This window comes from Excalfactoria chinensis, chromosome 4 (genome assembly GCF_039878825.1).
Source record: "Excalfactoria chinensis isolate bCotChi1 chromosome 4, bCotChi1.hap2, whole genome shotgun sequence".
Lineage (NCBI taxonomy): Eukaryota > Metazoa > Chordata > Aves > Galliformes > Phasianidae > Excalfactoria > Excalfactoria chinensis.
The window spans coordinates 5,441,982-5,454,151 of record NC_092828.1 but is presented as its reverse complement, the minus strand read 5'-3'; the positions used below and the strand labels follow the sequence as shown (position 1 = coordinate 5,454,151).

General features: G+C 42.3%; 1 protein-coding gene across 1 annotated transcript in view; it reads right to left on the bottom strand.

Annotated features, from left to right (window-relative positions):
* Positions 1-2,521: 2,521 nt before the first annotated feature.
* Positions 2,522-12,170, bottom strand: part of POLR1A (RNA polymerase I subunit A) — a 27,786-nt gene continuing 18,137 nt past the window's right edge. Inside the window, exons 27-34 of the mRNA XM_072335538.1 lie at positions 11,644-11,801; positions 9,914-10,028; positions 9,222-9,341; positions 8,680-8,964; positions 7,547-7,747; positions 6,699-6,816; positions 5,380-5,544; positions 2,522-3,257 (exon numbers count right to left, since the gene is read on the bottom strand). Coding sequence (XP_072191639.1) covers positions 3,157-3,257; positions 5,380-5,544; positions 6,699-6,816; positions 7,547-7,747; positions 8,680-8,964; positions 9,222-9,341; positions 9,914-10,028; positions 11,644-11,801 — 1,263 coding nt within the window. The 3' untranslated portion in view covers positions 2,522-3,156. The remainder of the gene's footprint in view (positions 3,258-5,379; positions 5,545-6,698; positions 6,817-7,546; positions 7,748-8,679; positions 8,965-9,221; positions 9,342-9,913; positions 10,029-11,643; positions 11,802-12,170) is intronic.

Below are 12,170 nucleotides of genomic sequence, written 5' to 3'. Positions count from 1 at the left end.
GGGAAAGTAGGTCAACCTTGCCATGTTTAACACCGAAACCTTCAAAACACTTCTCACGTCTCAGCTTTATGAGTGATGTTAACAAGTTCTGCAGCTTGACCTCGTTGCAAAGAGAGGTTTTGCTTTGCATTGCTCTGCCTGCAGCCAGCTGGAACAGCTGGAGCCGGGAGCGCGGCCCCGTCACCACAATCTGACCTTGTGTGAAGTGTCCCTGAGGTGTCACAGGTCTGTGTGCTTGCCAAAATCCTCAGCAGATGAGCTAAGGATTAGCTTCCAAATTCCAGCATTTACTGGCAAGCTTCAAGTGGTCCGTCCAGCAAGCTTCTGAATGATTAAAGATCCTTTACTGACACACTGTGTGTGTCAGTAACCAAGCAGTGGCAACAACACAAGCACAACAACATGTGAACCAAGATTTGGTCAAACAAAGTCTTTTGCTTCTCGTCTTCTACCGTCCGACCTCACTTACGAGATGAAAGAAGCATTAATTGCTATTTGCGTCCATTCTTCTTGCCTGATGTGGGATTTTTTTAATGGTTTATTGCCAAGGCTAAGCCGTTGATGATGACTCAAGCATAAAGGTAGCTCACTTCCTAATTAGTGTACAAATAAAAGTAACCGATTCACCATTTCCAGCACAAGGGTAATTCGTTATCCATATCTTGAAGGTAATAAATCCGAACCAGTGGGTTGGTACACGAGGATACACCACCAAAGCAAGCATGACCCAAGAGTCCAAGAGTTCCGAGCACTGCTGCCTCCCTTTCTGGCTCTGTAACTGGAAGTTCCTTCTACCACAGCTTTAAGTACTTTACATTTATTACAGCCTCTTCCCACCTGCATATACCAACCAACCCCATCCTCGAGGGGATTGTCGAGCCTCAAACCTTCAGCATCTCAGACACACCATACAGCATCGTTAATGGAGAGAACACATGCTGAAAAAATGATATTGCAAGCTACTTTTTCTTCTCGCATTTTCAGTGTTGGGGTATCTTGGCACCTTACGGTACAGCACATAATTAAAAGAATGGATGGTTCTGAGGCAAGAAGAAGCAGAAGAAAGCCAACAATGGCAGAGTTGCATGTGATTTTTGTACCATCTACAGATTGAAATGCAGCATATGTGGAAAAGTTATAGGAATTATCACAAGGTTTGACTGTTTACCGTGGCTGAGTTGGAGGGCAGGAAGATCACAGCCTCAAAAAGAGCTGTATGTAACTGCAGCATGGTGAAAGACAAAGTCAGCCATTCCAGGTCCAGCTGCACAAGAGCTGCCCATCACACAGACAGAAACAGAAGTCCTGCCCAGGAAGGAGGGCATTTCTTCTACTTCTTCTCCATGCATGTGAATTTTAAGCAAATTGGAACTCATCTTTGCAGAAGGTGCAGCCAAGTCCCCAGGCAGCATGCTCACCCTACGGATTAACAGCAATTGCTACCTCAGCGGCCTCTCTTCCAGCTAGAGAGCATGAAGAATTGCAGTGTAAACTAACCCCATTCATATGCCAACACATGTACATGTCTCCACCTCCAGAGACAGCTGTGGCCCTGCCATATGCACTCCCTATCCCTTTTGTCCATGGACTAGAACAACCACCTCCTTTGTTTTTCTAAGCGGACGTGACTTAGAATCTGAACTGTAATTCTGGTAGCTTTCCTACAGCCTGACTTACTGCAGTCCACATGAGTATCATCTTCCAAAGCTGGTCCTGTTACCTACATTTTAAAGACAACTCAAAATGGAAAGGGAAGTTTGGTTCATCTGCCTGTCAGTTCGGTTCATCATGCCTCCCTGCCTGCTGAACTCACCCCTGCTTCCTGCAAAGCTGATACTGCAGGGACCAAGAGCTCTCTGACACACAACATGTCCTTCAGTTGCTGAAGGACAACAAGCATTACTTACAGATCCTTCTCTGCAAGCAGTCTGTAACAGCACAGACTGCCAACTGAAATTAAGACTCATTACCCCATTTGCTCTTTCCCATCTAACCGTTTGCAAAGCTCTGTCCAACTAACAATTTCCTGGCTGTTCACAGAAGGACGTGTTTATGAGAAACACGCAGCAGGTGTTAAGATTGGAAAGGAAACCCCTTACAAAAAGGTTGTCATGCATTTGTTAAGCTTCAACGAAATGTGCTTTTGACACACAGCTTTAAGGGTCTGATGCATGGAGATAATCCACAAAGGCTCTTTCCCAATCGTAAACCAGCGTCTCCTAGTGTCTGATCTAACCCCTTCAGTGCAGCTCTGCTGCAAGCAGGAGCTCCTCTGCTGGCCTAAGGGCACCACAGAGCAGGGCAGAGGGATGAAATCAGGCAGAAAAGGCTGAAATCAGGCAGAAAAGGTGCCTACACTTCAAAGAATAGCAACAACTTACGGGCATCTCATTCTGATTAAAAATGTATTAAACAGGTCTGACTCACGAAGAGAAGCTGTTTAACAGCCAGCAATGTGATGATGGCTGCCGACTGCATGACAGAATTCCCTCAGTAACACAGTCACATAACAGGGTGTTCCCAACACTTCTCTGCCGCATCCTTTATTAAGCAGAACTAGCTTCAAACCTCTGTGTCAGTGACTCTTCTGGGACTGGTTTGTACAGCCAGCGTTGCAGCTGCTCACGCTGCCACTTATGAACAAAAAACCTTTATCAAACATAGGGTTTCTCACTGTGTCAGGAATGGTTCCACATGTAGACAGTGGAGGATGCCTAGAGAAGCTCCTCTATTCACATCTCTGGCTGATGAAGGATTGGACTAACAGTTCCACAACCACATGGCAACTGCCACTAGCCGCCCAGCATCCTGCCCTGCAAGATTCAGGCCCCATCAACAGATTCTACTTTGATTTCTGTCTTTGTGAGACCCAGATGGTCTCCTCCATTTTATTTCTTCCTATGTAAAAAATAAAAACAATTAAAAATAAAATGAGAACAGCGAGTAAATGGTTCTTTGGAAACGTTTCTTTTGCTCCTATAGGTGCAAACAATCTCATTAAAGAAATTAGGCTCATCAGGTATCCAGATTAATACATCTGCTGGCACAGGAAAGATGACTTGAGACACAGCAGATGCTGTAGGCACAGCTGTAGAGCATATACAGACAAATACTTCTTATGATGAATGTATCGGTCAGAATCTTACAGGCAAAACATTACGTAAGGGGTTGCTTCAGGTCAAACAAGCCAGTCCCTCCTTTCACAACTTTCCCAAGCACCAGGCATGCAGAAGGGGATCTCAGTTCATCATGGGCACCTACAACAGAGTTAAAAGTCAGGTTAGTGTGTTCCCAAAGGCTTCTCCAAGGTCAGTGCTGAAAGAAAGTGTTCTATTTTACATGCAAGAACTTCATCTGGCTCAGAGCCCCAGCTTCAGAAAGGCATTGCCACCTACTGTTGAGACTGACTTTATATTCCTAGAGAGGAGCTTGAAAACTCTTCCTGCTTTTCTTACAATAACAATTTGCTCTTCTGAGTCTTCGTGTGCAACGGGGCCACACATTTCTCAGATCTCCCCCACTCAGTATGAAACGATAACAGTCTGAATTCCATGAGAACACGGATCTCTCTGACCTTCCACTCAACACGTTGTGCTGATTAAATTAATTGCTTAAAAGAAAACGCACCAGTGAGGCAAAACCAAAAAGATTTGGTGCTTTCATTCCTGCTTTTCTCCTGTGGAGTCTTTTTCCTTTGTTAGAGCGAATCCCTTTTGATGTGGATTTTAAATCCTTCTGGCAAGATACGAAGAGCACTTTTGACTGGAGAGAAACATTCCTTGAATTCCTTTCATTTTGTGGTTGCTCACTGTAGCGAGATATTGTCATAGAAATTTGGAAGCTCTCCACATGACATGTCTGGCTGATAGTGTTTTGCTTTCACTGTTTCTATAAGCAAGCAGGCTGCTTTTCATTCATCCTAAACATCAGTAAGCTGGATAATATATATATATATTTAATGAAAGCACGTTGTACAACTGGAAGTAAAACTGCTAAAGCTTTGATAAGTTGGTGTTCGCTTATTCTACTGAGCAAAATGAACTGAACTTTTTTAATAGAAACAGAGGATGGCGGGGAAGGTGCTGCATCATAACAACTTATGGCACGTGCTTGCTGCTCTGATCTCAGCTACAGCTGTACAAGTAAATAGCTGCTCCTAAATGTGTGTCAACTGAAGAAAGAGAGAGAGGAAAAAAAAGGTTCTTTGTTAAGTCAAAGTCAGAACCATCCTGTTTGCTCACGTGATGTTAACAAAGAGTTATTCTTCGAGCAAACAGCCCAAAGGATCTCTCTGCTGACGCAGATGTGCTCTCGCCACACCAAATCTTCCTGATCTGCAGCCCACTGAGTCACACCTGCACTCTGACTGCATTTCCCTGCTATGCTAGCTGGTTCCTGTGCTTCCTTCTATCCTTTCTCATTGACTCAGGCCATATGTGGGCACAGAGTCTGTTTTGATGTACAGTCAACTTGTCACTTGCATTAAAACAAATCAGATCCAGACCGCTCTCATCCACATTAGGATTCTGGTTTCCATCTTGGTGAAATGAATAAATCTGTGCACCTGTAGCCAGCTTGGCTTTCCTGCAAACTCACCATGCCCTACTGTTAATGTGCACTTCGTGTCTTTATTTGCAGTACTCACCAAACATAATTATGCTTTGCCTGGCAAAAAACTTTATCTTATAAATATCTTATATCACTTCAAACACCCTCAGTGATCCATGCAGAGATATGGTCAGGTAGATGAGGCTAAAAGCTCTGCACAACTTCCAGAGCAGGCAAAGGCTGTGGAAGGGTACACAGTCATCTCAAATGGCAGCAGAAACCCATCGTTAAGCAAATTAACCCAACCTTTTGTCTGTGTTAAAGGAAAAGGAACATCAAAGAACCAAAGAAAGGAGTTCTAAAAGCAGCAGAAGAAAAACAGAATCAAGGTAACAACTGAGAAGACTGTTTTTACAGTTCTGAATGGCAAGGAGTAAATGCAGGAGTTACAACAGTGACGTGAAAACCAAGCAGAGATGAGAGTGTTAATGGTGTAAGTAAAGACAGAAAAGGGCAGATTTAAGGTCTGTTATAAGGCCTCGTTAGAACAAATCTTAACGATCTTAAGGTTTGTTATTAAGAAGCCTATCTAATCCTTAAAGACAGGAATCGCAGACCCCACAAACTACATGTGGGAGCTGACTTCATTTAAGCTGGCAGAGCTTTATTAAAAATGTCTGGAACGTTTCCCTAAGCAAGGACTTAATTAAAATTGCAGCCTCTGGCATTCTTTTCTAATGCAATTTTGCATTACTCAAAATAGCAGAAAGCTCCAGTGCAAACAAAGCACACGTGAAATCCTGAAATACAGTTCAAACTAAACCCATTTACCCATCATTGTTGCTTCCTTCAGGAATTTGTAACTGGTTTCAAATGTCATCTGTTGCAGAGGGGAGGAGCTGGACTGGATTCCAAAACGATTCATGGGTTTATAAACTCCTTCAAAACACATGTAGTCTGCCACAAGCGAGAGGTGCCGAGGGTCTACCGCAATGCCTAAGAACACAGGAAAGAGCAATCAGAGCACTCAAGGTTTGCTTTCTAAAGAAAGAAATCTGATCTAAATTAAATCCCTGAAATCTACTCAACGTGGAGAATGCATCTTTATTTGTGTTCTTCTGGCTGTTGCACTTCTTTGTATGCAGCTGGCATAACTGCTCCCCTGACGCATCCAAGATGGGCATTCCTCACTTGTAATATAAACCAGGAAACTAGAACATCAAGAGTGTTGCAAAACAGCAGTGAGATCTCTATCATTTTTGTCTACATGCACCCATCTACTAGTGATGGGACAGGTCTATATTAGCCAGGCAATGGAGGAATGTAGATATCAGAAAGGTTCTGATATGTGTTATGATCTTAGGCATCCATGGAAAACCCCATTTAGGCTCAAAAAAAATAGCACTTGCTTGATGGGAAATCATTAACTGCTCTGTTAACATCTACCTAGGAGAACTTAACAACTGGAAGGTTTACTGGATTGCCACCTGATAAATCTGTGTTATGAAACCAGTTGCTGAAATTCCCACTGTATACAGTCATAGAAGGGAATCATAGGATGGCTGCAGTTGGAAGGGCCTTCAAAGATCAATTAGTTCCAACTCTCCTGCCACAGGCATGGTTGCCAACCCCTAAAACATGCACTTGAACAGGTTGCCCTGAGCCCATCAAGCATCTTCCCTAATATCGCTGTCTGGATTCTCTCAGCAGTGCAAAGGGAAGAACCTTCAGTCAAGGTAGCACAGCTATTTTAGGGAAGATACAAACTGAACTATAAAGGGAGCCTGGACTCTTATCATTAAAAAGCTAAAGCGAGTCAAGATTAAATCCAATTCTCAGGGCCACTTCACACGTCTAACATAGTTAATGTTCCTCAGGTGTTAATAATTAATTCCTGTGGATTTTCCAACTCGCAAAATCCATATAGTAAAAAAGAAAAATATAACCTTGTCTAGTGAATTTTCTACTATGATTAAACTGAAGTTCACCAACAAATTCTTCCCAGAATGCACCATAGTGACCAAAATGATGAAAACTTAACTTAAAATATGATTATTAATCATGCTAAGACACAACTGTGCGCAAAGTGGCTGCTTTTAACCAACTTAATGATAATAAAGACCATTTTCAATGGTACAGAGAAATCCTACCGTATACAGCAAATACATCTTTTATTTCCTTTATAACGACCCTCAGGGCAGACTCAATACCATAATTCCTAGCCATGGCATGAATATCATTGGAATAAAGTCTGTTCAGGTCCAAAATCTGAAAGCAAAAAAGCACAGATATAAATTAGGACAACAGTAGCTTTAGTTTTCCAAATAACTTCAGTTAAGCTCAGTAAGCCAAAATAACTTCTTCCCCCCTTTCACCTTTCATTAAGTGAACACCAACAGCACGGCAGTACCTCAGAGCCAAATACAGACAAAGATGACTCTGGAGATTTAATCTTCATACACTAATATCAGAATCGAAATTCAACAGAGATGGAAAAAAACGACCCTAATTTAGAAAACAAATAAACTGGCTATTCCCAGCAGCAGGACGTGGTCAGGTCTTGCAATCAATGTCACAGCCAGCCAGAACCTTCTTTTAACAAAAGCAGTAGAAAAGATGTAGCATAAAACAATCCTCTGTTTGTAGAGTTATGGGCTAGATGGCATAACAGAACTATTCATCTCCAAGCACTGCAATTCATTTAGATGGAAGAACTCCCTCAAGTAACATTTATAAAGACAGTTACAAGCACAGTGTGGAATTATCTGTCATTAGATCCTGGGCTGCTGCACAAAATAACGATTTATAATCTACCCTTGAGGAAAGACTCTGATGAGCTCTGAACACATCTGGGAAAAAAAGCAGAGAAGGAAGAAAGCTTAAGAGCTGAGAAGGCTACACAGCAGCCCTGCTAAGCTTAGATGGCACCCGTCATCCACCACCTCTCCCTAGAACACAAAGGACCATTCAAGTTCAGGATTACGCACAGATTACATACATCAGAGTATCTGAACAGCTCTGCAAGATTGATCCCTTCAGTTTGCAGAATGAGTTCTTTCTCTCCTTTCTCATTGGTACTTTCATTCAACAGGCATCGTGTGATCCCCTTCACTTCATGTATGACCGTGTTTCGTGTAAGAGAAAGAAGCAAAGAGGAGATATCAAAGTACACCTTCATCAACGGAAGTGCCAACGAAACCTAAAAAGAAAAAAAGCAACACAATGTTTATACTCAACAACCAGCCTGCTTCCTTTTCAGGCAAAAAGCAGCCAAGTGGGATTATCCTAATTGCATGTTTGGGAACAAAAGCATCCAACTTGAATCACAGCTGAGCAGCGCCAACATGAACAGCACATCCCAGGGCCATTTATTTACAGTACTTTCAAGCCCTCACAGCCTATACTAATAGGGTTTTCTTCCCTTCCATCTTCCACCTTGCAGGAGGACTGTGCAAGTCTTTCAGTGCCTGCAACTTGTTTGATTTTGCTGCATCTTCTTATAGTTTCACAGCACTGGGATGGCTGATGAGTCATAGTTGAGGTCAAAGACAGACTGTTGCCAGGTGGTTTTTTGGGAGGAAGGATATAAGAGTAGAACTGAGGGTGGACAGACAGTATAAAAATAACTGGTTAGATACGAAACAGGAAGTTTTATTTCTAAAAGTGTTAAAAGGTTTTTTCAAAACAGGGAGAGGGAAATGTTTCTCATATAGGAAATTCACGTTCCTGCTAGATTTTTCCAGCTGCCACCGTTACATTTGATCACGAATTCCTGTCCCCTCTTATTACTGTATCATAAAGTTACAGAACTCCAGCTTTAATTATCCTAGAGTCCTCTATGAATAAATGTGCTTTCCATATGAAGCTCCCTTCCTGCCTTGTAGACACGTTCTCAGCCTTTCAGCAGCCCAGCCAATTATTTTTTTTCCCGCACCAGGATTAAAACAACATAAACCCATCAGTTGTCATTAAAAAAAGTTTAATCAGGGGCTCTATGTAAATCAGAGGCTTCCTTAAAATGGCGTTAAGTACACTTGTGCTTCAGCACAGACTTCAGCTTTTCTAAGAGATACACATTACAAGAGCTGCAAGCAATCACTGTGCAACAGTTGTTTCTAAGTACTATCTTACCTCACACCAAAGTTCATGTTCAGTGTCAAATGTGTAGTCCTGTATGGATGGGTGGCTGTTCAGAACAGCATTTATTCGCACCTCTGCTGACTTAAGTAATTTATCTCTTTCTTTTTTAGTCTGAGACATAAAGGAAAGATGTTGAGAATCATTGCCATCTGCTCCATTTTGATCTTCTTCATCAGCATCTTGGGTCTTCTCTTCCTTTTCTGCTTCAGCTTCTTCATCTTCTGGATTCTCAGCTGTATTTTCTTCCCCATTCTCTTCTTCACTCTCATAATCAACCTACAGAGAAATAATGAGGCACTTCTCTGAGCCAGAACGTGCAGAGCAACAAAACACATGGAGCAGTTTCATGCATAAATCTTCCCGGCAGATGTGTTGCAAATACCTTGCCTGTACCATATGGCACAATGAAAGCATAGCTGTTGTAAAGAGAATAATGCAACAGATGCATCTCAGTATCCACTTTTTTTTGCTTCGATGGAAGTCTTCCTGCCTATCCAGACCAAGGCAGTGCTGAGCACCTATGAAAACATTACCTCTTCTTCCCGGTTCCTCCTCATTTTTGCTTCTGTAGCATCACCATCCCCTTCATCAGGTTCTGCATCAACAATCTTTTCTTCTTCCTCACCTTCTGGAGCTTCTTGATTATTTTGTGCCTAGAAATCCGTAATAAATGAGATAATCGGAATCAGACTGACTCTGCTGGAATGCATGAAATCCATCAGAAGCCTTTAGCTATGCGTTTGTAATTTAACAACCCCGTCCATCTTTAAGGTAAACATTCCCCCTTTAACATTAAAGAAGAAATCCTATAATACTAAGCTATTGCCTTGTTTATACGACAGCCCTTACTGAGAAAGAAGTGACAGCAGAAGCATGCAAAAGCTCTTCAGCAAACAAATTATCTTTTCCCAAAGGTATTGGCAAGCAGTTCTGTAACAGGATCTCATTCTGGGAGAGCAGTAAGCTTTTGTCTCACTGAGGCTAAAACAAATATGCATTCTCAGAGTACAGTCTTAAGTAAATGAGGATATTATCTACAATAAAATGAACAAGGAAGTAGTTGTTATGAGAATACAAAGATGATTTATGCATAAAGAAAACAATGAGTAATTCAGTATTCACACATTTAGTGTCTTATCAAAAAAGGCTACGCTTTTCCAAATTCTGGTTCTCAAAAACAAATAAGGAAGTGAAGTACTGAGCTCAGGTTAATGTGCTTCTGTACCTTGTCTCCAACATCTTCTAAATCTTTACGAGTCGCTTTGCGGGCACTGACTTCAGTAAAAGACGACATCTTGGCTCTCTTCCTTTTAATGGCTTCCAGGAAAATCTTAAAGAACCTGAAAGAAGAAGCAACCCAAAATGTGCAACTTCAACTACACTGATTTTAAGTTGTCAGAAAACAACCATCAGCCAGCAGGAACAGGGAGGTGATTGCCCCTCTCTGCTCTGCTCTTCTGAGGCCCCATCTGGAGTACTGTGTCCAGGTATGGAGCCCCCGGTCCAAGAAAGACATAGAGCTGTTGGAGAGGATCCAGAGGAAGGGCACAAAGATGATCAGAGGGCTGGAGCACCTCTCCTACAAAGACAGGCTGAGGGAGCTGGGCTTGTTCAGCCTGGAGAAAAGACAGGCTGAGGCGTGATCTCACAGCAGTCTTTCAGTACCTGAAGGAAACCTATAAACAGGAGGGGAGTCAACTCTTTAAAAGGGTGGATAACAGCAGGACAAGGGGAAATGGTTTTAAGTTGAAGGAGGGAAGATTTAGGTTGGATGTCAGGGGGAAGTTCTTTACTATGAGAGTGGTGAGGTTCTGGAACAGCTGCTCAGAGAGGCTGTGGATGCCCCATCCATCCCTGGAGGTGTTCAAGGCCAGGTTGGATGGGGCCCTGAACAACCTGGTCTGGTAAATAGGGAGGTTGGTGGTCCTGCCTGGCAGGGGGATTGGAGATTCATGATCCTTGAGGTCCCTTCCAACCCAGGCCATTCTGTGATTCTCTGAAAACAAATACATCTTAAGAAGCCAATCAACTTGTGATAGGTAATAATTCTTTGGTGGATGCAAAAGTATTCCTAGGGTAAGGAAAATAATGTTTCTGTTTGGCCCTTTCCCACTTCCTTGAGAACAAAAAATTGGTATAAAATCTCTTATAATGGTGGGCAACCCTACACATAGCAGGGGGGTTGAAACTACATGATCATTATGATCCTTTTCAATCCAGGTCATTCTATGATTCCATAAATGTAGCTATGTATCCAAAAGCCCACGATTTAAGCTCATCTGAATACAAAAAATCAGGGCACCACACCCACCTTCAGAAGAGATTGGATTTTTATTTGTTTAAAACCAACAAGCAAAATTGTTACATGAAGTAACTCAGCATGAACACAAGGCCTGAACAACAACCAACACCACCAACAACAAATGAAGCCCTTCTTCTTTTCAAATGTTAGAAAACAAACAAACAACAAAAATCACAAGGTTCATTTAAGCTCAATGCCAGCATCAAGGGATACCTAAAGCACGTTGAAAATAAACACCTCAACATCCAAAGGTACGGAACGTGATGCTGCTTGTATAGGCTCTTCTCACAGATTACCTCGTGCCCAAACCACAAGTTTTATGCTTTTATTGCTCTCTCTTTTTGTTTTGTAACATATATGCATTAACTGTGTATTTTATATGCACCCTAAGACAATTCCACTTCACTCAGTGTGGTCCAGGCAAGCCAAAAGGTTGGTCATCCCTGGTCAACCTCAACAGAATCCTGCACTGCATGCAAGCCACTAATACCCAGGCTTGCTCAAGACAAAAAGCAGCCGTGTAGATGCCTCTGCTAACACATCTTCAGGACACTGCTGCACTGAAAACCACAGCAGTGGTAATAAGAAACATGCAATGATCCTTAGAGCCCACAGAAGGTCAAGAGAAGAGAAACATGTGAAAGCAAACTAACCTTGTTTCCATGAAGTGTAAGATGTCCCTGGGCTTCACACACTTCTCCTCTCCATAGCATTCATGGGGCAAGAAGCAGAATTTGATTTTGTAGAGGCGATGGCAGTTCTCCTTGTTCTTTAAGTGCAGGGATTCCTCCAACTCGACTTTCTGCAAGACCTACAAGCAGCAACAGGTCGGTCTTGGTAAAGGCGCCTTATTTACTTCCTGCAATTCCAATGCTTTCCATATGAGAGCAGAATTACACAAGACTAATTAAAAAACTTTTTTGTGGGCTCTGTGACAGTTCCTGGGGAAGATGACTCTCCTTCACTGCATTCTTTTTGGCTTCAACTCCTGCCAAAGACTGATTTAGACAACACTGGGAGAACAGCCTGACCCTCATCCCACTTTTTCACAAGAGCTCATGCTCAGTGGGCCAATAGCTTCATTTTATTGACCTCCATTACGTGGTCATTGAACACAACCCCAGTATTTTAGCAGAGTTGAGTCTTAACTCTAACATTGCTGCATTCTGACTCAAAGAAG